Here is a 21258-nt window from a genome sequence, read left to right on the forward strand (position 1 = left end):
CATCACTGAGATCCCCCAAATTCCTCATTTTCGCGCAAACCCTAGTTTCTTGCTACAACTTGGTAGTTTTCTAGGTTTGGCCTGTGTTTTTCCCTTTTGGACTCCTTCCCTTCACTCAATCTCTGAGATTCCACTTTCCCCTGATTCCTAACATCCCTCCCTACTTCCAAAAATTTTCTCAAGAATTTAGAAGCCCCTCATCCCCTTCATTTCGCTTCATTTCCACAAAATTCCTTGTTTCACACATCAAGATAAGTTTCACTCAAAAGATGTTTCAGAGCAATTAAAGATGAATTTTAGAAAACTGAGAGAGGTTTTTTTCCATAACATGCCAAGGAAGAAAAACCTCCTTCACTTTTTACACAGGTGTCATGGTTTTATAGAAATATCAAAAATACAATAGCGAGATCCAAGGAGGTTGAGCAAGGCACTAAAACGGAGAAAAAGGGCCGATCCACTCCAAATTTTGGCCAAAGCCTCTTTGACTGAGCATGGTACTTGATTGGGGACACCCAGCCCAAATTTAAAGAAATTTGGAGAAAATTTTGTCAATTGTGAATTTTTTGTGCCAAACACAGGTTTTTGCCCTCAACGCGTAGCGCGCCGCGCGCTACCCTGAAGATGGGCAAGTCCATTTCTCAAAAACTCAACATTTTTGGATTTTTCATGACAAAGTACACTTTCTCAGCAATTTCCAAGACATTTCATCAGGTTTTGAGCCCTCAGAAGGTCAAAAAACATGCAAAAATGACTTTCTGCCACTTTTTGGACACACAGGAAGCAATCTTGGGCGATTGCAATTTTGGAGGGGCAAATGGACACAAAATTGAGAAATTCCACTTAGGTTGGAAAGTAGACATCCAGAAATTTCCAACAAGCCTACTTTTGCCTCATTTGGATGCCGGGAAGTGCCTCAAAAGTTGGCTCAAATGCGCGCTACGCGTTGAGAATTGGGGCGCTACGCATTAGGGAAATTTGCCAGATTTCCACCTACAGCTCGGCAAAATGCAGATTTGACTAGTTTTAACTTTTTTGGGTGATTTTTCATTCTCCTTGATGTAATTTAATGATGTCATGGCACTTATTTATCTCTTCTAGAAGATTCATTCATAAAAAGTCAAAAATTTAATGAATGAATTGGTTTCCTAGTTTATAGAGGCAAGTTGTTTTGACTGCCTAGATTTTAGTGCTCAGTTTAGAATTGGTTGAAACAGCTCCTGAAGGATGAGCTCGACCCCTAGAGGCAAGTAAAGGTGTTAGCTTGCCTATATTATGTATTTTCTTAGTCATTTTCATGGTTGGACTCTTGAGGGATAAGCTTCTATTGTATTACACTTTGTATCTCTGCAATTTTGGTAAAGGAAAGACCATGGTTTTGCAGCACTATTTGGGATTCCTGTGGTTATTTGTGTTGATGGTGTGCTTCTCTCATGTACTTGTAAGATTTGTTATGTGTACCATTTTCCCACTTTTCTTTTCTGCACATTAAGTAAATGAAGTGTTAAGGTAGAATTCATAATTTATATGCTTTGCCTTTAAGTTTGCTTAATATCTATGTTTTCCTATGTCTAAAGAGAACTCTCGAAAGTTTCTTGCTCTCTTTAGCTCCTCACCGGTCATTCCTATCCATTCACTTAAATCAAAGGCATCAAGACAATCTCCTACCTTTCCCCAAAAAAACCTCTGCAAAAGCTGTGTCCCATCCCCGCACCCAAAATTGCTTTCCCCCTGTTTTCCACCAAAACCCTAAAAATCTGAAATCAATCCTTCTCTATCAGTTTACTAGCCTAAAATTAGTGTTCTTTATTGGTCATCTCCGCCCTTTGAAGACCTTTTGCTGAGATAGACCCGGAGATAGCCCTCTCCTGCCCCGTAGGGCTAGCTACGAGGCTAAGTGGTTTGATGTTGCCTTGGATTTTGTCTTTTTCAGCCTGAGGCCAAATTCAAGCGCTAACATATTTGCGACCATACTGGGGAGAACAAACTTGTTTGTGGGTTGATGTGTGTGTTTCATAAGTCTTAGACGGAGCCTGAAGTTATGCCAGGTAGCCTTCGAAACGCTTTTGCTTTGCATAAGCGGAAGTAGATAAACGTTGCTTCAGTCCATCTCCGTGAGCTTGTGAATACAACACTTCATTTGCATTTTACCCCAGTACATGTATCAAGTTCAGATCTGATTGTTGATAGTGGACAACGATCAGACACTGACAAGGCTGAAATCATTCACCTGCCGACTCTTTTCACTGAAGAATCCAACAACCTGTGCTTCGTGGTGACTTCACTGCAGAGAGATCAGTAGCTTTGAGCTTTTCAAGATGGATCGGATTGCAAGAAGATACGCTCCCCTGAGCCGAGATCACATCCCTGGTTTTCCAAATAAAATTCCGAAGGTAGATTGGTCAAGGAATTTGCCTACATTTAATGATGATGGTAAGAAGGATGCTTCTTTACATCTAGTTAGATTTAATATGCATATTCGCAAGTTGAAGGTGGATTTTCTTGAAGATTGCTTGATGAAGATATTCTTGGCCACTCTAGAAGGTAAAGCCCAATCATGGTATGAAAGTTTGCCGCCTGCTTGTATTTACTGTTTAAAGGATTTTCATGCTATGTTCATTGAAAGATATAAGGACTCTTATCCATCATTAAATTTAGTTCAAGACTGTTGCAAACATGCTTCAACTTTTATTGAAAGCCTTGAGAAATATTATGAAGATGATAATTTTATGGACGTTGAGATTATGGAGGCTCTGGATGAGAATCCATTTCAGCAGCATAAAGAGAACTTAGAGAATTCCCATCAAGATGATCAGGACATTTTGCAGCAGAATCAAGATCAGCAGGTTGAAGATAATATGGCTGAAAATGATGAAAGGGAGTGACATTTCAGATCTGCCCACAGAAGACAGCAACATGCAAGTAAGTCCAATGTTGATTGTAGATTGTGATAATGTCGAGTCAGCTACTCCAGGTTCTGTTGAAATCATTTGGAATGTAGAAGACACAGTAATTCATATTGTTAGTCCATCATTAGAACGCAACCTTCATGAAGAAGCAATCCAGTCAGTTCATGAACAGCAAGGTGAGATATTTGTGCAAGTAAGTGATGAATATCCTTTCAATAACTCAGTAATAAATGATAGTCCGAGTGCCCTGTCATATGAAGATAATTACTGTTTAAGCAGAAGAAAACAAAAGGCATTGTCTCCTTTGTCTGAAGAGGAGATAGATCAGCTCTTGAAAGGTCTTGTTACAACCCAAGCTACAGCAGATTTGCAATGCACACATAGTTAGGAAAGTGTTGGGAAAACTTCTTCCTCTGTTGAAAAAGATGATTGTCTTGTAGATCAGCAAACAGATAATGTTTTCCTTCACAAAGATGATAATCCGGGTGTCATATCATATACAAATGACCTACAGCACATTCACACCAGAGAAGAACAAAACATTCAGGATTTCCATTCAGATTCCTCTTCATATGTTTCATGTGCTGAAATGCTTTTCCAAGAAGAGATCTGCCCATCCATTTGTTCAGAGTTTTTTGAAGCCCATGAGCATACTTTTACCGAAGCACATGATGAAGGCAAATCAGAATTTGAAACAAATGACACCTTGAACTTTCAGCAGGAGGTAGCAATGGCAAATCTTCATGTTTTTTACGATCCTCTAGCAAGTTTGTTGCAGCTAGCAGTGAAAGTGTTTATTACAGTGTTTTGTTTTATCCATGGTCAACTATGTTTTTGGATGCCCAGTGATAGATTTGTATTGTTGACCGGAAGATCTAATCAGGAGAATCAATCAAGAAGGCATCTGCTTGATTAGTTGCAATGGCATTTTGATATAGTTTGATGTATATTGTCTTGTAAGAAACACAGGTGGTTGTCATCATGATTTCAAATCTCGATGGACTGCTGCCCTTCAATAAGCTTTGTAAGTTCTTGTTTTAGTTAAGTCAGTCATGAATCATTTGTGAGTCAGTTTTCAATCATGTAGGTTTCATAATTGATTCGGTTTGAATCAAGTTTCAGGAAATAAATGAGTCAAAGTCTTGTATTGTTTGTCAAATAATGACTCCATCGCCCAATGTACGAAGGCACTGTCTAGCTGTTATAGAGATCTGCGGTTCTTGGCACCTCCAAGGAGCTACCATCCACATTGGAGCCAATGTTAGTGTCAGTCTTTCCAGCCTTCCTCCAGTGATCAAACGTGCTCTTACAAAGTGATTTTGAAGTGTCAAGGTCAATTTTTTGTCATTTCAAAGAGTTTTCAAGCAAAATTTGGTCACTAGGCATTAGGTCTAGGGTTTGCTTTCAACATTTTCAAAATTGCCCAAATGCCAATATATGTCACTATTCAGCTGAGTCTATCATCATTCATAGGGTTTTCATTATCATGTCAGTGTCTAGTGAGTCATTTTACACCTTGTTCATGCTTCAGTTGCGCCTAGGTAAGGTCATTTCCCTCTCTTAGGGTTTTGAAGGCAATTTCTCTTGGAAGGTCAAATCATCGGAAAAACTTGTATCCTGATGTTCATACACCTTCCCCTATCCTTAAAGTACCTTATCAAATGCTTCCCATCACTGAGATCCCCCAAATTCCTCATTTTCGCGCAAACCCTAGTTTCCTGCAACAACTTGGCAATTTTCTAGGTTTGACCTGTGTTTTGCCCTTTTGGACCCCTTCCCCTCACTCAATATTTGAGATTCCACTTTCGCCTGCTTCCTAACATCCCTCCCTACTTCCAAAAATTTTGTCAAGAATTTAGAAGCCCCTCATTCCCTTCATTTCGCTTCATTTCCACAAAATTCCTTGTTTCACACATCAAGATAACTTTCACTCAAAAGATGTTTCAGAGCAATCAAATATGAATTTTGGAAAACTGAGAGTTTTTTTTGTCCATAACATTCCAAGGAAGAAAAACCTCCTTCACTTTTTACACAGGTGTCATGGTTTTAGAGAAATATCAAAAATACAATCGCTAGATCCAAGGAGATTAAGCAAGGCACTAAAACGGAGAAAAAGGGCCGATCCACTCCAAATTTTAGCCAAAGCCTCTTTGACTGAGCATGGTACTTGATTGGGGACTCCCAGCCCAAATTTCAAGAAATTTGGAGAAAATTTTGTCAATTGTGAATTTTTTGTGCCAAACACAGGTTTTTGCCCTCAACGCGTAGCGCACCGCGCGCTACCCTGAAGATGGGCAAGTCCATTTCTCAAAAAATCAGCATTTTTTTATTTTTCATGACAAATTACACTTTCTCAGAAATTTCCAAGACATTTCATCAGGTTTTGAGCCCTTAGAAGGTCAAAAAACATGCAAAAAATGACTTTCTGCCACTTTTTGGACACACAGGAAACAGTCTTGGAAGATTGCAATTTTGGAGGGGCAAATGGACACCAAATTGTGAAATTCCACTTGGGTTGGAAAGTAGACGTCCAGATCATTCCAACAAGCCTACTTTTGCCTCATTTGGAGGCCGGAAAGTGCCTCAAACGTTGGCTCAAAGGTGCACTACGCGTTGAGAATTGGGGCGCTAAGCATCAGGGAAATTTGCTAGATTTTCACCTACAGCTCAGCAAAATGCAGATTTGACTAGTTTTGACTTTTTTGGGTGATTTTTCATCCTTCTTGATGTAATTTATATAATTTAATGATGTCATGGCACTTATTTATCTCTTCTAGAAGATTCATTCATAAAAAGTCAAAAATTTAATGAATGAATTGGTTTCCTACTTTATAAAGGCAAGTTGTTTTGACTGCCTAGATTTTAGTGCTCAGTTTAGAATTGGCTGAAACAACTCCTAGAAGGATGAGCTCGACCCCTAGAGGCAAGGAAAGGTGTTAGCTTGCCTATATTATGTATTTTCTTAGTCATTTTCATGGTTGGACTCTTGAGGGATAAGCTTCTATTGTATTACACATTGTATCTCTGCAATTTTGGTAAAGGAAAGACCAGGGTTTTGCAGCACTATTTGGGATTCCTGTGGTTATTTGTGTTGATGGTGTGCTTCTCTCATGTATTTGTTAGATTTTTTATGTGTATCATTTTCCCACTTTTCTTTTCTGCACATTAAGAAAATGAAGTGTTAAGGTAGAATTCATAATTTATATGCTCTGCCTTTAAGTTTGCTTAATATCTATGTTTTCCTATGTCTAAAGAGAACTCTCGAAAGTTTCTTGCTCTCTTTAGCTCCTCACCGGTCATTCCTATCCATTCACTTAAATCAAAGGCATCAAGACAATCTCCTACCTTGCCCCAAAAAGACCTCTGCAAAAGCTGTGTCCCATCCCCACACCCAATATTGCTTTCCCCCTGTTTTCCACCAAAACCCTAAAAATATGAAATCAAACCTTCTCTATCAGTTTACTAGCCTAAAATCAGTGTTCTTTATTGGTCATGTCCGCCCTTTGAAGACCTTTTGCTCAGATAGACCCGGAGAGAGCCCTCTCCTGCCCCGTAGGGCTAGCTACGAGGCTAAGTGGTTTGATGTTGCCTTGGATTTTGTCTTTTTCAGCCTGAGGCCAAATTCAAGCGCTAACATATTGGCAACCATACTGGGGAGAACAAACTTGTTTGTGGCTTGATGTATGTGTTTCATAAGTCTTAGACGGAGCCTGAAGTTATGCCAGGTAGCCTTCGAAACGCTTTTGCTTTGGATAAGCGGAAGTAGATAAACGCTGCTTCAGTCCATCTCCGTGAGCTTGTGAATACAACACTTCATTTGCATTTTACCCCAGTACATGTATCAAGTTCAGATCTGATTGTTGATAGTGGACAACGATCAGACACTGACAAGGCTGAAATCATTCACCTGCCGACTCTTTTCACTGAAGAATCCAGCAACCTGTGCTTCATGGTGACTTCACTGCAAAGAGATCAGTAGCTTTGAGCTTTTCAAGATGGATCGGATTGCAAGAAGATACGCTCCCCTGAGCCGAGATCACATCCCTGGTTTTCCAAATAAAATTCTGAAGGTAGATTGGCCAAGGAATTTGCTTACATTTAATGATGATGGTAAGAAGGATGCTGCTTTACATCTAGTTAGATTTCATATGCATATTCTCAAGTTGAAGGTGGATTTTCCTGAAGATTGCTTGATGAAGATATTCTTGGCCACTCTGGAAAGTAAAGCCCAATCATGGTATGAAAGTTTGTCGCCTGCTTGTATTTACTGTTTAAAGGATTTTCATGCTATGTTCATTGAAAGATATAAGGACTCTTATCCATCATTAAATTTAGTTCAAGACTGTTGCAAACATGCTTCAACTTTTATTGAAAGCCTTGAGAAATATTATGAAGATGATAATTTTATGGACGTTGAGATTATGGAGGCTCTGTATGAGAATCCATTTCAGCCGCATAAAGAGAACTTAGAGAATTCCCATCAAGATGATCAGGACATTTTGCAGCAGAATCAAGATCAGCAGGTTGAAGATAATATGGCTGAAAATGATGAAAGGGAGAATGACATTTCAGATCTGCCCACAGAAGACAACAACATGCAAGTAAGTCCAATGCTGATTGTAGATTGTGATAATGTCGAGTCAGCTACTCCAGGTTCTTTTGAAATCATTTGGAATGTAGAAGACACAGTAATTCATACTGTTAGTCCATCATTAGAACACAGCCTTCATGAAGAAGCAATCCAGTCAGTTCATGAACAGCAAGGTGAGATCTTTGTGCAAGTAAGTGATGAATCTCCTTTCAATAACTCAGTAATAAATGATAGTCCGAGTGCTCTATCATATGAAGATAATTACTGTTTAAGCAGAAGAAAACAAAAGGCATTGTCTCCTTTGTCTGAAGAGGAGATAGATCAGCTCTTGAAAGGTCTTGTTACAGCCAGTGTTTTTAAAACCGGAACCGGTGACCGAACCGGTCCACCTAGCTAACCGGTTTACCGACCGGAACCGGTCTAACCGGGACTGGTTTGGTCTAAACGAACCGGTTTTTAAAAAATACATTAAATAATTAATTTTTAATGAAACAAAACTATTTTTAAGATGTAAAACCATGATTCCAAGCCAATAGAGACAAAATATGCAAAGTTTGCTCATTTATATACCATGCAAAGGTGAATATATCAAAATGGCACCGAGTGCAATACATATCATCGACAAAATAGCAAAATACATAAGAAATGAGGCTCTAAATGGCCTATAAAGTCCAAAAACAATGCTGCAAGCTATGAGGCCATTGGCCTACTACAAGTCTACAGTGTACACATGATCAATCATCAAGATCATCACCACTACTAGACACAGGATCATCATCAGGAGCTACATAGACATCATCTGGTTCAGAGTCTGAGGATGCCTCTGCCTCATCTGCAACATCAGTATCAATGCCACCAATGACAATAGAAGTGGACCTAGTGGAAGCACGAGTTTGTCGACCTGCACGACTAGTGCCTTCCATTGGTTCCTTGCCTTTCCTTGATGCCGCTACTGATCCTGGTTCTGATGCCGCCACATAATCTGCCTCATCCTCCGCTAAAGCCATGTCGATATCAAAATCAGCCTCAAACACAGGATCTTCAGTCTCCTCCACCCATTCTGATGTTGGATCAATATCGTCCAACACAATGGGATCTAGATCAGGTGATTTGCTCATCATTTGGTTCCTCCTCAGTCGAAGGTTGTATTGCACAAAAACAAGATCATTTAACAGTTTTTGTTCCAAACGGTTTCTCTTCTTCGTGTGTATGCGCTCAAAAACAGACCAATTGCGCTCACAACCTGAAGCACTGCAAGTTTGACTGAGGACTCTAATTGCAAACCTTTGCAATTGAGGACACTGGCCACCAAATGACTCCCACCAATGTGCTGCAAAGAAAAAGACAATAATTAGTAACTTAGTTTATAATTTGAATTGTAAAGAACGTAAACAATTTTAACTTGAAATGAAAAACAAAATGGAAATTGGAATTGCTTACCTGGTTGGTCCACATCTCTTGCCATCTTTGCCAAGTTTTTGCCAAAAGTACCACTTGCTTGATTGAAAATAGTAAGCTGTCTATGTATATCCAACTGGTCTACATGGTTAGGGACCATGCGCTCCAAGCAATCAATCAATCCAGCTCTGACCTCCCCATCATGCTGATCTCCTAGCCGATTTTTATAGTGATACCTTGGGTTCAAAAAATACCCGGCTGCATGTATAGGACGATGGAGTTGATTGTTCCATCTGTTATCAATGATCTCCCATATACGGCCATATTTAGCTAACCTGTCATTGTAAGCTGCCCGTATCTGCTCCTTTGCCTGATTCATAGCTTCATAAATGTAGCCCATGGCCAATCTTTCCCCATCCACCAACCTTAGCACCTTAACAAGGGGCTCGGTAATTTTCACAAGCTCTACAGACCTTTTCCAAAAATAAGTGTCTAACACTTTCTTTTTGGTGTCTTTTCCATCTGGTCTACGAGCCCACCGAGATTCAGACCATTCATCAGAGGAAAACATTTTCTGCAAGTTTCTATGTTGACCATTGAGACATTGCAACGTGAGGAAGTGAGTTGCAAATCTCGTAATTGCAGGCCTAACAAGCTCTTTGCCTCCAGTGTGTTTCCTCATTAGGCTCAATACCCATGAGTGGTTGTAAATGTATTTTGTAATGCACTTGGCATGCTCTACAGTGTTTTTTACCCACTCCACCTTGCCTATATCCTCAAGCATGAGGTCTATGCAATGTGCAGCACATGGAGTCCAAAATATGGTCTTATATTTGGCCTCAAGCATCTTTCCAGCAAGAACATAGTTTGAGGCATTATCAGTGATGACCTGCACAACATGCTGCTCCCCAACTTCCTGAATAATGTTATCCAAAAGCTCAAATAGAAGGCTTGCATCCTTTACCCTATCAGATGCATCAACTGATTTCAAAAACATGGTTCCTTGAGGGCAAGAAACAAGGAAATTAATGATAGTGCGGTTCTTTCCATCGGTCCATCCATCTGACATAATGGAACAACCTGTTTTGACCCATGACTCTCTAAACTCAGTCAAATACTCATCAATGGAAGATATCTCTTTTTGCAAAAGAGCTCCCCTCAAGTCATGCATACTAGGGCCTTTGAAGCCCTTTCCTGCAGCTATAACAGAGTCCCACATAGCTTGGTAATAAGGTGAGCGAGCAGCATTAAATGGGATATCTGAATCATACCACCATCTAGCAATGTATTGGTGAGAATTTTCTTTGCATTGTTTTTTCCAATGCTGATCCAAAGTGGGTTGAGAACTTGGCTGGGAGGAAGTGGGATTAGATTTAGAAGAAGCAATGGTGGCAGAAGATGAGAAATAACTTTGGATGTTTGGTCTCTTTGGTCCTTTTGATGGTCGGCCAACTCCAACAGAAGGATGAACATAGTGAAAGGGGTCATTGGTGGAAGGGATAGAAGTGGAGTCTTGAATCTCATAATCATCATACCCACTCTCTTTCATGGCTTCTAATAATTCCCTCTTCCTTGCAATTTCATCTTGGATGGCCTTCTCCCTAGCCTTATCCTCATAAAATTTTTCAAGCTTGGCAATGTATTCTGCCCTAATAGGACCTAACAGTGCATTTGGTGCATCACATGGCTTTACTTGGCCTCTTACCCCAGCCAAGTGTTGTTTCAACCTAAGAATACCCCCACCTCCAATAGATTTATGGCATAATTTGCATATCATTTTTCCCTCAACTACATCACAATGAGCCCATGCACTGTCCTTTCCTTTTGGAGCCATGTTTGCTTGAAATAATAACAATTTGCAAATAAATCTGCCATTTAAAAAAAAAAAATGCAGCTAAGGAACATGGAAAACCAATGATAAATGTAGGAAAAAAAATGCGCATGCAAGCTACAAAATTTGATAGCATAGAGCTAGAGAGTTCATAGGCTTAGCATAGATGATAGATCATTGAAATGAGAAGTTTATAGCACAAAAAAAATAATTCATGGACAGCAGACCCAAATGAGGAATTATCAAGTGCAAATCCTTACCTGGAAATGCAAAGTAGCTCCCTTAGCCTCCTCTTGATGATGGCAACTCCACTGACAGCTACACACTATCTCCAAAATAGCTCCAACTCCAACTCCAAGATGACTACTTCAGCAAAAACTCCACACTCTCCAAGCTCACAAACAAACTCACAAACACTCCAAATCAGTTGTGTGAGACAAATGAGAGTGAGAGGGGAGTCTTATAGCAAGTGTGAGGGTGTTTTTGGAGGGAAAATCCCTTTCCCTCAGCCCCAAAAACCCTAAACCGCCCTCAGCTCCAAAAAACCGTGCGCTTTTTAGCTTGACCGGCGGCCTGTCCATAAACCGGCCGGTTTAGGACGGAACCGGCCGGTTAGCAATAAACCGGCCGGTTTTTACCGGTTAGGTCTATTTTCTGGGCAAATGAGGCTTCTAACCGGGTTTTTTCACCGGTTCTGACCGGTGAGCCTCCCAACCGGCCGGTTAGGCCGGTAACCGGTCAGACCAGAACTGTTTTTAAAACTATGGTTACAGCCCAAGCTACAGCAGATTTGCAGTGCACACATAGTCAGGAAAGTGTTGGGAAAACTTCTTCCTCTGTTGAAAAAGATGACTGCGTTGTAGATCAGCAAACAGATAATGTTTTCCTTCACAAAGATGATAATCCGACTGTCATATCATATACAAATGACCTACAGCACATTCACACCACAGAAGAACAAAACATTCAAGATTTCCATTCAGATTTCTCTTCATATGTTTCATGTGCTGAAATGCTTTTCCAAGAAGAGATCTGCCCATCCATTTGTTCAGAGTTTTTTGAAGCCCATGAGCATACTTTTACCGAATTTGAAACAAAGGACACCTTGATCTTTTAGCAGGAGGTAGCAATGGCAAATCTTCATGTTTTTTACGATCCTCTAGCAAGTTTGTTGCAGCCAGCAGTGAAAGTGTTTATTACAGTGTTTTGTTGCAGCCATGGTCAACTATGTTTTTGGATGCCCAGTGATAGATTTTGTATTGTTGACCAGAAGATCTAATCAGGAGAATCAATCAAGAAGGCATCTGCTTGATTGGTTGCATTGGCATTTTGATATAGTTTGATGTATATTGTCTTGTAAGAAACACAGGTGGTTGTCATCATGCTTTCAAATCTCGATGGACTACTGCCCTTCAATAAGATTTGTAAGTTCTTGTTTTAGTTAAGTCAGTCATGAGTCATTTGTGAGTCAGTTTTCAATCATGTAGGTTTCATAATTGAGTCGGTTTGAATCAAGTTTCAGGCAATAAATGAGTCAAAGTCTTGTATTGTTTGTCAAATAATGACTCCATCGCCCAATGGATGAAGGCGTTGTCTAGCTCTTACAGAGATCTGCGATTCTTGGCACCTCCAAGGAGCTACCATCCCCATTGGAGCCAATGTTAGTGTCAGTCTTTCCAGCCTTCCTCCAATGATCAAATGTGCTCTTACAAAGTGATTTTAAAGTGTCAAGGTCAAATTTTTGTCATTTCAAAAAGTTTTCAAGCAAAATTTGGTCACTAGGCATTAGGTCTAGGGTTTGCTTTCACCATTTTCAAAATTGCCCAAATATCAATATATGTCACTATTCAGCTGAGTCTATCATCATTCATAGGGTTTTCATTATCATGTCAGAGTCTAATGAGTCATTTTACACCTTGTTCATGCTTCAGTTGCGCCTAGGTAAGGTCATTTCCCTCTCCTAGGGTTTTGAAGGCAATTTCTCTTGGACAGTCAAATCAGCGGCAAAACTTGTATCCTGATGTTCATACACCTTCCCCTATCCTTAAAGTACCTTATCAAATGCTTCCCATCACTGAGATCCCCGAAATTCCTCATTTTCGCGCAAACCCTAGTTTCTTGCTACAACTTGGCAATTTTCTAGGTTTGGCCTATGTTTTGCCCTTTTGGACGCCTTCCCCTCACTCAATCTCTGATAATCCACTTTCCCCTAATTTCTAACATCCCTCTATACTTCCAAAAATTTTCTCAAGAATTTAGAAGCCCCTCATCCCCTTCATTTCGCTTCGTTTCCACAAAATTCCTTGTTTCACACATCAAGATAAGTTTCACTCAAAAGACGTTTCAGAGCAATCAAAGATGAATTTTGGAACACTGAGAGAGGTTTTTGTCCATAACATGCCACGGAAGAAAAACCTCCTTCACCTTTTACACAGGTGTCATGGTTTTAGAGAAATATCAAAAATACAATCGCCAGATCCAAGGAGATTGATCAAGGCACTAAAAGGGAGAAAAAGGGCCGATCCACTCCAAATTTTTGCCAAAGCCTCTTGCCTGAGCATGGTACTTGATTGGGGAATCCCAGCCCAAATTTCAAGAAATTTTCAGAAAATTTTGTCAATTGTGAATTTTTTGTGCCGAACACAGGTTTTTTCCCTCAACGCGTAGCGCACCGCGCGCTACCCCTAAGATGGGCAAGTCCATTTCTCAAAAACTCAGCATTTTTGGATTTTTCATGACAAATTACACTTGTTCAGCAATTGCCAAGACATTTCATCAGGATTTGAGCCCTCAGAAGGTCAAAAAACATGCAAAAAATGACTTTCTGCCACTTTTTGGACACACAGGAAGCAGTCTTGGGAGATTGCAATTTTGGAGGGGAAAATGGACACCAAATTGAGAAATTCCACTTGGGTCGGAAAGTATACATCCATACCTTTCCAACACGCCTACTTTTGCCTCATTTGGATGCCGGGAAGTGCCTCAACAGTTGGCTCAAAGGCGCACTACGCGTTGAGAATTGGGGCGCTACGCATCAGGGAAATTTGCCAGACTTTCACCTACAGCTCAGCAAAACGCAGATTTGACTAGTTTTGACTTTTTGGGGTGATTTTTCATCCTCCTTGATGTAATTTATGAAATTTAATGATGTCATGGCACTTATTTATCTCTTCTAGAAGATTCATTCATAAAAAGTCAAAAATTTAATGAATGAATTGGTTTCCTACTTTATAGAGGCAAGTTGTTTTGACTGCCTAGATTTTAGTGCTCAATTTAGAATTGGTTGAAACAGCTCCTGAAGGATGAGCTCGACCCCTAGAGGCAAATAAAGGTGTTATCTTGCCTATATTATGTATTTTCTTAGTCATTTTCATGGTTGGACTCTTGAGGGATAAGCTTCTATTGTATTACACTTTGTATCTCTGCAATTTTGGTAAAGGAAAGACCAGGGTTTTGCAGCACTATTTGGGATTCTTGTGGTTATTTGTGTTGATGGTGTGCTTCTCTCATGTACTTGTAAGATTTGTTATGTGTATCATTTTCCTACTTTTCTTTTCTGCACATTAAGTAAATGAAGTGTTAAGGTAGAATTCATAATTTATATGCTTTGCCTTTAAGTTTGCTTAATATCTATGTTTTCCTATGTCTAAAGAGAACTCTCGAAAGTTTCTTGCTCTCTTTAGCTCCTCACCGGTCATTCCTATCCATTCACTTAAATCAAAGGCATCAAGACAATCTCCTACCTGGCCCCAAAAAGACCTCTGCAAAAGCTGTGTCCCATCCCTGCACCCAAAATTGCTTTCCACCTGTTTTCCACCAAAACCCTAAAAATCTGAAATCAAACCTTCTTTATCAGTTTACTAGCATAAAATCAGTGTTCTTTATTGGTCATCTCCGCCCTTTGAAGACCTTTTGCTGAGATAGACCCGGAGAGAGCCCTCTCCTACCCCGTAGGGCTAGCTACGAGGCTAAATGGTTTGATGTTGCCCTGGATTTTGTCTTTTTCAGCCTGAGGCCAAATTCAAGCGCTAACATATTGGCGACCATATTGGGGAGAACAAACTTGTTTGTGGGTTGATGTGTGTGTTTCATAAGTCTTAGACAGAGCCTGAAGTTATGCTAGGTAGCCTTCGAAACGCTTTTGCTTTGCATAAGCGGAAGTAGATAAAGCTGCTTCAGTCCATCTCCGTGAGCTTGTGAATACAGCACTTCATTTGCATTTTACCCCAGTACATGTATCAAGTTCAGATCTGATTGTTGTTAGTGGACAACAATCAGACTCTGACAAGGCTGAAATCATTCACCTGTCGACTCTTTTCAGTGAAGAATCCAGCAACCTGTGCTTCATGGTGACTTCACTGCAGAGAGATTAGTAGCATTGAGCTTTTCAAGATGGATTGGATTGCAAGAAGATACGCTCCCCTGAGCCGAGATCACATCCCTGGTTTTCCAAATAAAATTCCGAAGGTAGATTGGTCAAGGAATTTTCCTACATGTAATGATGATGGTAAGAAGGATGTAGCTTTACATCTAGTTAGATTTCATATGCATATTCACAAGTTGAAGGTGGATTTTCCTGAAGATTGCTTGATGAAGATATTCTTGGCCACTCTGGAAGGTAAAGCCCAATCATGGTATGAAAGTTTGCCGCCTGCTTGTATTTACTGTTTAAAGGATTTTCATGCTATGTTCATTGAAAGATATAAGGACTCTTATCCATCATTAAATTTAGTTCAAGACTGTTGCAAACATGCTTCAACTTTTATTGAAAGCCTTGAGAAATATTATGAAGATGATAATTTTATGGACGTTGAGATTATGGAGGCTCTATATGAGAATCCATTTCAGCAGCATAAAGAGAACTTAGAGAATTCCCATCAAGATGATCAGGACATTTTGTAGCAGAATCAAGATCAGCAGGTTGAAGATAATATGGTTGAAAATGATGAAAGGGAGAATGACATTTCAGATCTGCCCACAGAAGACAGCAACATGCAAGTAAGTCCAATGCTGACTGTAGATTGTGATAATGTCCAGTCAGCTACTCCAGGTTCTATTGAAATCATTTGGAATGTAGAAGACACAGTAATTCATACTATTAGTCCATCATTAGAACATAGCCTTCATGAAGAAGCAATCCAGTCAGTTCATGAACAGCAAGGTGAGATCTTTGTGCAAGTAAGTGATGAATCTCCTTTCAATAACTCAGTAATAAATGATAGTCCGAGTGCCCTGTCATATGAAGATAATTACTGTTTAAGCAGAAGAAAACAAAAGGCATTGTCTCCTTTGTCTGAAGAGGAGATAGATCAGCTCTTGAAAGGTCTTGTTACAGCCCAAGCTACAGCAGATTTGCAGTGCACACATAGTTAGGAAAGTGTTGGGAAAACTTCTTCCTCTGTTGAAAAAGATGATTGTATTGTAGATCAGCAAACAGATAATGTTTTCCTTCACAAAGATGATAATCCGGCTGTCATATCATATACAAATGACCTACAGCTCATTCACACCACAGAAGAACAAAACATTCAAGATTTCCATTCAGATTCCTCTTCATATGTTTCATGTGCTGAAATGATTTTCCAAGAAGAGATCTGCCCATCCATTTGTTCAGAGTTTTTTGAAGCCCATGAGCATACTTTTACCAAAGCACATGATGAAGGCAGATCAGAATTTGAAACAAAGGACACCTTGATCTTTCAGCAGGAGGTAGCAATGGCAAATCTTCATGTTTTTTACGATCCTCTAGCAAGTTTGTTGCAGCCAGCAGTGAAAGTGTTTATTACAGTGTTTTGTTGCAGCCATGGTCAACTATGTTTTTGGATGCCCAGTGATAGATTTGTATTGTTGACCAGAAGATCTAATCAGGAGAATCAATCAAGAAGGCATCTGCTTGATTGGTTGCATTGGCATTTTGATATAGTTTGATGTATATTGTCTTATAAGAAACACAGGTGGTTGTCATCATGATTCCAAATCTCGATGGACTGCTGCCCTTCAATAAGCTTTGTAAGTTCTTGTTTTAGTTAAGTCAGTCATGAGTCATTTGTGAGTCAGTTTTCAGTCATGTAGGTTTCATAATTGAGTCGGTTTGAATCAAGTTTCAGGCAATAAATGAGTCAAAGTCTTGTATTGTTTGTCAAATAATGACTCCATCGCCCAATGGATGAAGGCACTGTCTAGCTCTTATAGAGATCTGCGGTTCTTGGCACCTCCAAGGAGCTACCATCCCCATTGGAGCCAATGTTAGTGTCAGCCTTTCCAGCATTCCTCCAGTGATCAAACATGCTCTTACAAAGTGATTTTGAAGTGTCAAGGTCAAATTTTTGTCATTTCAAAGAGTTTTCAAGCAAATTGGTCACTAGGCATTAGGTCTAGGGTTTGCTTTCACCATTTTAGAAATTGCCCAAATGCCAATATATGTCATTATTCATTTGAGTCTATCATCATTCATAGGGTTTTCATTATCATGTCAGTGTCTAATGAGTCATTTTACACCTTGTTCATGCTTCAGTTGCGCCTAGGTAAGGTCATTTCCCTCTCTTAGGGTTTTGAAGGCAATTTCTCTTGGACGGTCAAATCATCGGCAAAAATTGTATCCTGATGTTCATACACCTTCCCCTATCCTTAAAGTACCTTATCAAATGCTTCCCATCACTGAGATCCCCCAAATTCCTCATTTTCGCGCAAACCCTAGTTTCTTGCTACAACTTGGCAATTTTCTAGGTTTGGCCTGTGTTTTGCCCTTTTGGACCCCTTCCCCTCACTAAATCTCTGAGATTCCACTTTCCCCTGCTTCCTAACATCCCTCCCTACTTCCAAAAATTTTCTCAAGAATTTAGAAGCCCCTCATCCCCTTCATTTCGCTTCATTTCCACAAAAATTCTTGTTTCACACATCAAGATAAGTTTCACTCAAAAGATGTCTCAGACCAATCAAAGATGAATTTTGGAAAACTGAGAGAGGTCTTTGTCCATAACATGCCAAGGAAGAAAAACCTCCTTCACTTTTTACACAAGTGTCATGGTTTTAGAGAAATATCAAAAATACAATTGCCAGATCCAAGGAGATTGAGGAAGGCACTAAAATGGAGAAAAAGGGCCGATCCACTCCAAATTTTAGCCAAAGCCTCTTTGACTGAGCATGGTACTTGATTGGGGACTCCCAACCCAAATTTCAAGAAATTTGGAGAAAATTTTGTCAATTGTGAATTTTTTGTGCCAAACATAGGTTTTTGCCCTCAACGCGTAGTGCGCCGCGCGCTACCCTGAAGATGGGCAAGTCAATTTCTCAAAAACTCATCATTTTTGGATTTTTCATGACAAATTACACTTGCTCAGCAATTTCCAAGACATTTCATCAGGTTTTGAGCCCTCAGAAGGTCAAAAAACATGCAAAAAATGACTTTCTGCCACTTTTTGGACACACAGGAAGAAGTATTGGTCGATTGCAATTTTGGAGGAGCAGATGGACACCAAATTGAGAAATTCCACTTGGGTTGGAAAGTAGACATCCAGAACTTTCCAACAAGCCTACTTTTGTCTCATTTGGATGCCGGGAAGTGCCTCAACAGTTGGCTCAAAGGCGCGCTACGTGTTGAGAATTGGGGCGCTACGCATCAAGGAAATTTGCCAGATTTTCACCTACAACTCAACAAAACGCAGATTTGACTAGTTTTGACTTTTTGGGGTGATTTTTCATCCTCCTTGATGTAATTGATGTAATTTAATGATGTCATGGCACTTATTTATCTCTTCTAGAAGATTCATTCATAAAAAGTCAAAAATTTAATGAATGAATTGGTTTCCTACTTTATAGAGGCAAGTTGTTTTGACTGCCTAGATTTTAGTGCTCAGTTTAGAATTGGTTGAAACAGCTCCTAGAAGGATGAGCTCGACCCCTAGAGGCAAGGAAAGGTGTTAGCTTGCCTATATTATGTATTTTTTTAGTCATTTTCATGGTGGGACTCTTGAGGGATAAGCTTCTATTGTATTACACTTTGTATCTCTGCAATTTTGGTAAAGGAAAGACCAGGGTTTTACAACACTATTTGAGATTCCTGTGGTTATTTGTGTTGATGGTGTGCTTCTCTCATGTACTTGTAAGATTTGTTATGTGTATCATTTTCCCACTTTTCGTTTCTGCACATTAAGTAAATGAAGTGTTAAGGTAGAATTCATAATTTATATGCTCTGCCTTTAAGTTTGCTTAATATCTATGTTTTCCTATGTCTAAAGAGAACTCTCGAAAGTTTCTTGCTCTCTTTAGCTCCTCACCGGTCATTCCTATCCATTCACTTAAATCAAAGGCATCAAGACAATCTCCTACCTTGCCCCAAAAAGACCTCTGCAAAAGCTTTGTCCCATCCCCGCACCCAAAATTGCTTTCCCCCTGTTTTCCACCAAAACCCTAAAAATCTGAAATCAAACCTTCTCTATCAATTTACTAGCCTAAAATCAGTGTTCTTTATTGGTCATCTCCGCCCTTTGAAGACGTTTTGCTGAGATAGACCCGGAGAGAGCCCTCTCCTGCCTCGTAGGGCTAGCTACGAGGCTAAGTGTTTTGATGTTGCCTTGGATTTTGTCTTTTTCATCCTGAGGCCAAATTCAAGTGCTAACATAAACCACTCCCTGCCATTATCCTTCGACCACATCCTCCACCTGACAGCCGTTCGATCTACTCATCTGAGATTTGACGGCTCAGACTTTTTCCACTCCCGCCATGACTTCCAACATCAGACGATTGATCTCCTTCATCCATTCCTCCCGATCCAACAATCCTCATTCATGATCACCTCAGTTCATCCTTTGCTGCCTAACCGACATCTCGACCATCAATCCACACCATCCAACAGCCCAAATGCCTCCGTGCCCCACTTCCCATCAGTCACCTAAGGAGGAAATTTGTTGGCTCTGTCAGTGTTTTTGACAGTCGGATAGTTGAACTGAAATAACGGAATGCATGGCCGAAAGGGGAAAAAGCCACAACACAATACAGTCGAACCAACAAAAGTGATCATGGAGCATCGCTGGCACGAGCTAGCCACCTGACAGCACAACAAAATTACCAGAATTTGGTTACTGTGTTTGTTAGAAGAAGAGCCCTCTCAGCTCATGTTTGTCTAGTTATGGCCTCAAGTAGTTAGGAGACAGAGGGGATAAATTAAGACATCTTAAGCCTCAGAGAGTTTGAGAGCATTGTAAAAAGCCTATAAATGGCTGAAAGTTCGAAGTATTAAGGGTTCAACTTTTGGAGACTATGGATACTCTTTTACTCCTAGCATCTCATCTTCATTCTAGTAATACAAGATTCTTTTGTTGTTACATGTTCAATCACCATCTTCTCCTCTGTTCTAAGTTTTCACTTAAATATGTTATTCATGTTTTCTTATGCGTCTAATGCTAGATAACTGTCATCTTGTCTCTACATTGATAAATTAGATTTGCAAGCTTCATTTACTTTCTGTAGCTAGCCATCCATATGTTTTTATGTATGTATCTGCTGGTATAATCAGGATTCTCCATCTATTCATTGAATCTATAAAATATTGAGCATTAATGGTCTAAAACAGAGTTGAAACAGTCATCTAACTTGATCCAAACCCCAATCCATTCCAATAGTTTAGAGAACAATATTGAATATATATATGTTACCAGACATCTCTAAGCTACAACCTAGGAGAGTTTCCTGGAGTGCTAACATAATTGGCGTCGTTGCTGGGGAGAGGAGACTGAAGCTCAGCTTCCCTGGGGGACGACACAGATCCAGCATTGATGATAGACAAAGCTTGGACACTATTTGGGTTGTAGTCATCTACCTGGCAACTCTACTGGAGGACGAACCTCTTGGTGACTCCACTCCATAGTTCTGGCTCAATTTGTGAGGCATACTTGGAGAAATCCTCAGAAACCATGAGCTGACCCACTACCTAACCCTGAAAAAATAATCAAAGAAAGAAAGGCATTGCTGAAAGGAGCATCAAGTTCAGGTAGCTCTAAACAATATTCTATATCTCTTCAAGAAAATCCTATAATAGAACAAACACATGTTTAGAGTATAGCATCTAATACTAGCAATGAAGAAAAAAGCTCAGAGATTCATAGAGCTCCTTATTCTTTAGGTTCTCCTTTCATTGTAATCCTAAAGGAAGCCTCTCCTCCTATCCATCATACTCCTTTAGTCCTATCAGTCACTCCTCAACCCTCTATCATTCAGACTTCTAGTACCCTTATAGCCACCGCAGCTATGGCAGCACCTACCAAAATGGAAATAATCATAGTTGCTAGGTATGGACCTCTAGTACTGCCCACTCCTTTGAATGGCATGCCTACTGGAGAATATCAGAAGTATATGCCTAAGTTCACTGGAACTGAAGGTGTTACAACCGAGGAACATCTTGAATCATTCTATAGCTATGCTGATAACCTAGACATTAGTGAATGTTAGCTCCGCTACATGTCTTGACATTTGGAGGACCAAATACCAGCTTGGCCGTGTGTTTATGCTCAAAGGGAGCTTGTAGCAGTTTGTTT

General features: G+C 39.9%; 1 protein-coding gene across 1 annotated transcript; it reads right to left on the reverse strand.

Annotated features, from left to right (window-relative positions):
• Window positions 1–7872: 7872 nt before the first annotated feature.
• On the reverse strand, window positions 7873–10185 carry LOC149200247 (uncharacterized). The gene is made up of 2 exons (XM_089399538.1): window positions 8938–10185; window positions 7873–8827 (listed from the first exon to the last, which is right to left on the reverse strand). The coding sequence occupies exons 1-2, from the start codon at window positions 10112–10114 to the stop codon at window positions 8232–8234; spliced, it is 1773 nt and encodes a 590-aa protein (XP_089255664.1). The 5' UTR covers window positions 10115–10185; the 3' UTR covers window positions 7873–8231.
• Window positions 10186–21258: the final 11073 nt, after the last annotated feature.

This window comes from Pinus tabuliformis, chromosome 2_1 (assembly GCF_031772625.1).
Source record: "Pinus tabuliformis cultivar Carrire ecotype Pingquan chromosome 2_1, CPIR1, whole genome shotgun sequence".
NCBI lineage: Eukaryota > Viridiplantae > Streptophyta > Pinopsida > Pinales > Pinaceae > Pinus > Pinus tabuliformis.

Bases quoted from the DNA above. Each gene is read 5' to 3' on its own strand.
- LOC149200247 (XM_089399538.1), bottom strand. From the start codon at position 10,114: ATGTGGGACTCTGTTATAGCTGCAGGAAAGGGCTTCAAAGGCCCTAGT. The intron at 8,828-8,937 runs GTAAGCAATTCC...TTTTCTTTGCAG, and splicing joins AAGAGATGTGGACCAACCAG to CACATTGGTGGGAGTCATTT.